Source organism: Etheostoma spectabile, chromosome 1 (genome assembly GCF_008692095.1).
Source record: "Etheostoma spectabile isolate EspeVRDwgs_2016 chromosome 1, UIUC_Espe_1.0, whole genome shotgun sequence".
Classification (NCBI taxonomy): domain Eukaryota; kingdom Metazoa; phylum Chordata; class Actinopteri; order Perciformes; family Percidae; genus Etheostoma; species Etheostoma spectabile.
Genome location: NC_045733.1, coordinates 15249007 through 15250562, shown reverse-complemented (window position 1 = coordinate 15250562; position 1556 = coordinate 15249007). Strand labels below are relative to the sequence as shown.

Here is a 1556-nt window from a genome sequence, read left to right as displayed (position 1 = left end):
GGGGGCCGAATACTTTCGCAAGGCACTGTATACAATATCATCGGTCTAATCACTCTGCGACAGCTGTGTCAATCTCAGTCATAACAACCATAGCTTAACAATTGAAAAGAGGTTTCTCCAGGACAACCTATTGTTGTCTCGATGGAACGCATCAATTTAATGCAGTTTCAGTTTTAATTCTGACTAATCCTCTCTAATAAATGGTCACATCATAAAATGTGACACAGCAGCTATGCATTTCAAGAATAAAACATGAAACACATAGAAAGTTGGAAAAGAAGGAAAGAGGAACAGGATTGATGAGCTGCTGTAATCCGGCGTCCTCCGTATAACCAAAATATTTTAAAAATCAGTAAAAACACATAATACCATAATAAAATGATGACACAACCAAAATTATTCTTTTATGGCTCACACACTGTTGTGCAGTAACATATAGCCATCTTCTCTTCAAGAGTGTTTTTGATTATATGTGAAACTGGGCTTGAGACACCACTGGCTTTCACATTTTGTCACTTGGATAAAGCTGTTGCACAATTGCCAGTGCTAACGTCACATTCAGGTAAAAGTACAGAGAACTTCATTCACCGAGTGCTGTGAGTCATTCTAGAAGACGTTGGATGTCAGTAAATAAAGTAGATGATACAGATGCACCATAAGTTTGGCACAACAAAACAACTATTAAACTGCTAGCCTAACATCAGAATTGTATGACAGTGGCAATGTTGAATTGCATTAATGCGTTTATCGAGACAATGTGATGAACGTCCTCTTTATCATTCAGCAGGCCTCAGCCGCCTCTCTTAAGCAGTCTGTCAAAGATCGCCTCGGACCCCTGCTCACTGCAAACTCTGAGCCCTCACAAGATTCCAGCGTAGCCTCTCAGGTGTGTGTGGGTGATGGTGTTGAGAATGTTCTTTTTTTGCATATGCTTGTCAAAATCTGCAGAAGAAGTGCAAATTTTTTATTCTTTTCCCCATTTAAGCAGAATTCCTCTAAGGTGTCAGTAAAGGAACGTTTAGGTTTTGCTGCCAAACCAGCAGCTCCTGTTGAAACAGTAAGTGTTCTCACTGTTCAGAATTACTAATGTTCTTTTTGAATTTCTAACCCATTTTAAATCATGTAAATGTTACGTGCGGCTCTTTGTCTCCCTTTTCAGGTGTTTTCGACGTCCACGGGCCTCACAAAGACTGTCTACAACCCTGCTGCCATGAAGGCAGCCCAGAAAACCTCAGTGGAAGCCCTGAAGAAGAAACAGGTGAGAAGAGAAATGGAGGGAATGGTGGGAAGTGGAGAGATTCAGAAGCAAGGCCACAATAGGAGAATGAAATGGGAAGCAAGCAACTTGGATTCTCATACTAAAAACATAAGATTCCTTTCATTTTACAGGAAGCTTTAAGACTACAGCAGGATGTAAGGAAGAAGAAGCAGGAAATATTGGAGAAGCACATCGAGACACAGAAGGTGAAATAATATATATCTATTAATAACTAGGGGTCTATTTCGAGCGTGCATGCGTGCGTGTCTGTCTGTGTCTGTCTGTCTGTCTCTGTCTG

At 40.7% G+C, this 1556-nt stretch overlaps 1 protein-coding gene across 2 annotated transcripts in view; it reads left to right on the top strand.

Annotated features, from left to right (window-relative positions):
• Positions 1-1556, top strand: part of rbm26 (RNA binding motif protein 26) — a 14224-nt gene that overhangs the window by 8783 nt on the left and 3885 nt on the right. The window contains exons 13-16 of one of the 2 annotated variants that reach the window (XM_032499511.1): positions 788-886; positions 989-1057; positions 1160-1258; positions 1390-1464. In XM_032499511.1, the coding sequence (XP_032355402.1) occupies positions 788-886; positions 989-1057; positions 1160-1258; positions 1390-1464 (342 nt within the window). Of the gene's footprint in view, positions 1-784; positions 887-988; positions 1058-1159; positions 1259-1389; positions 1465-1556 lie in introns of both variants that reach the window. The other variant, XM_032499465.1, reaches the window with a different exon arrangement.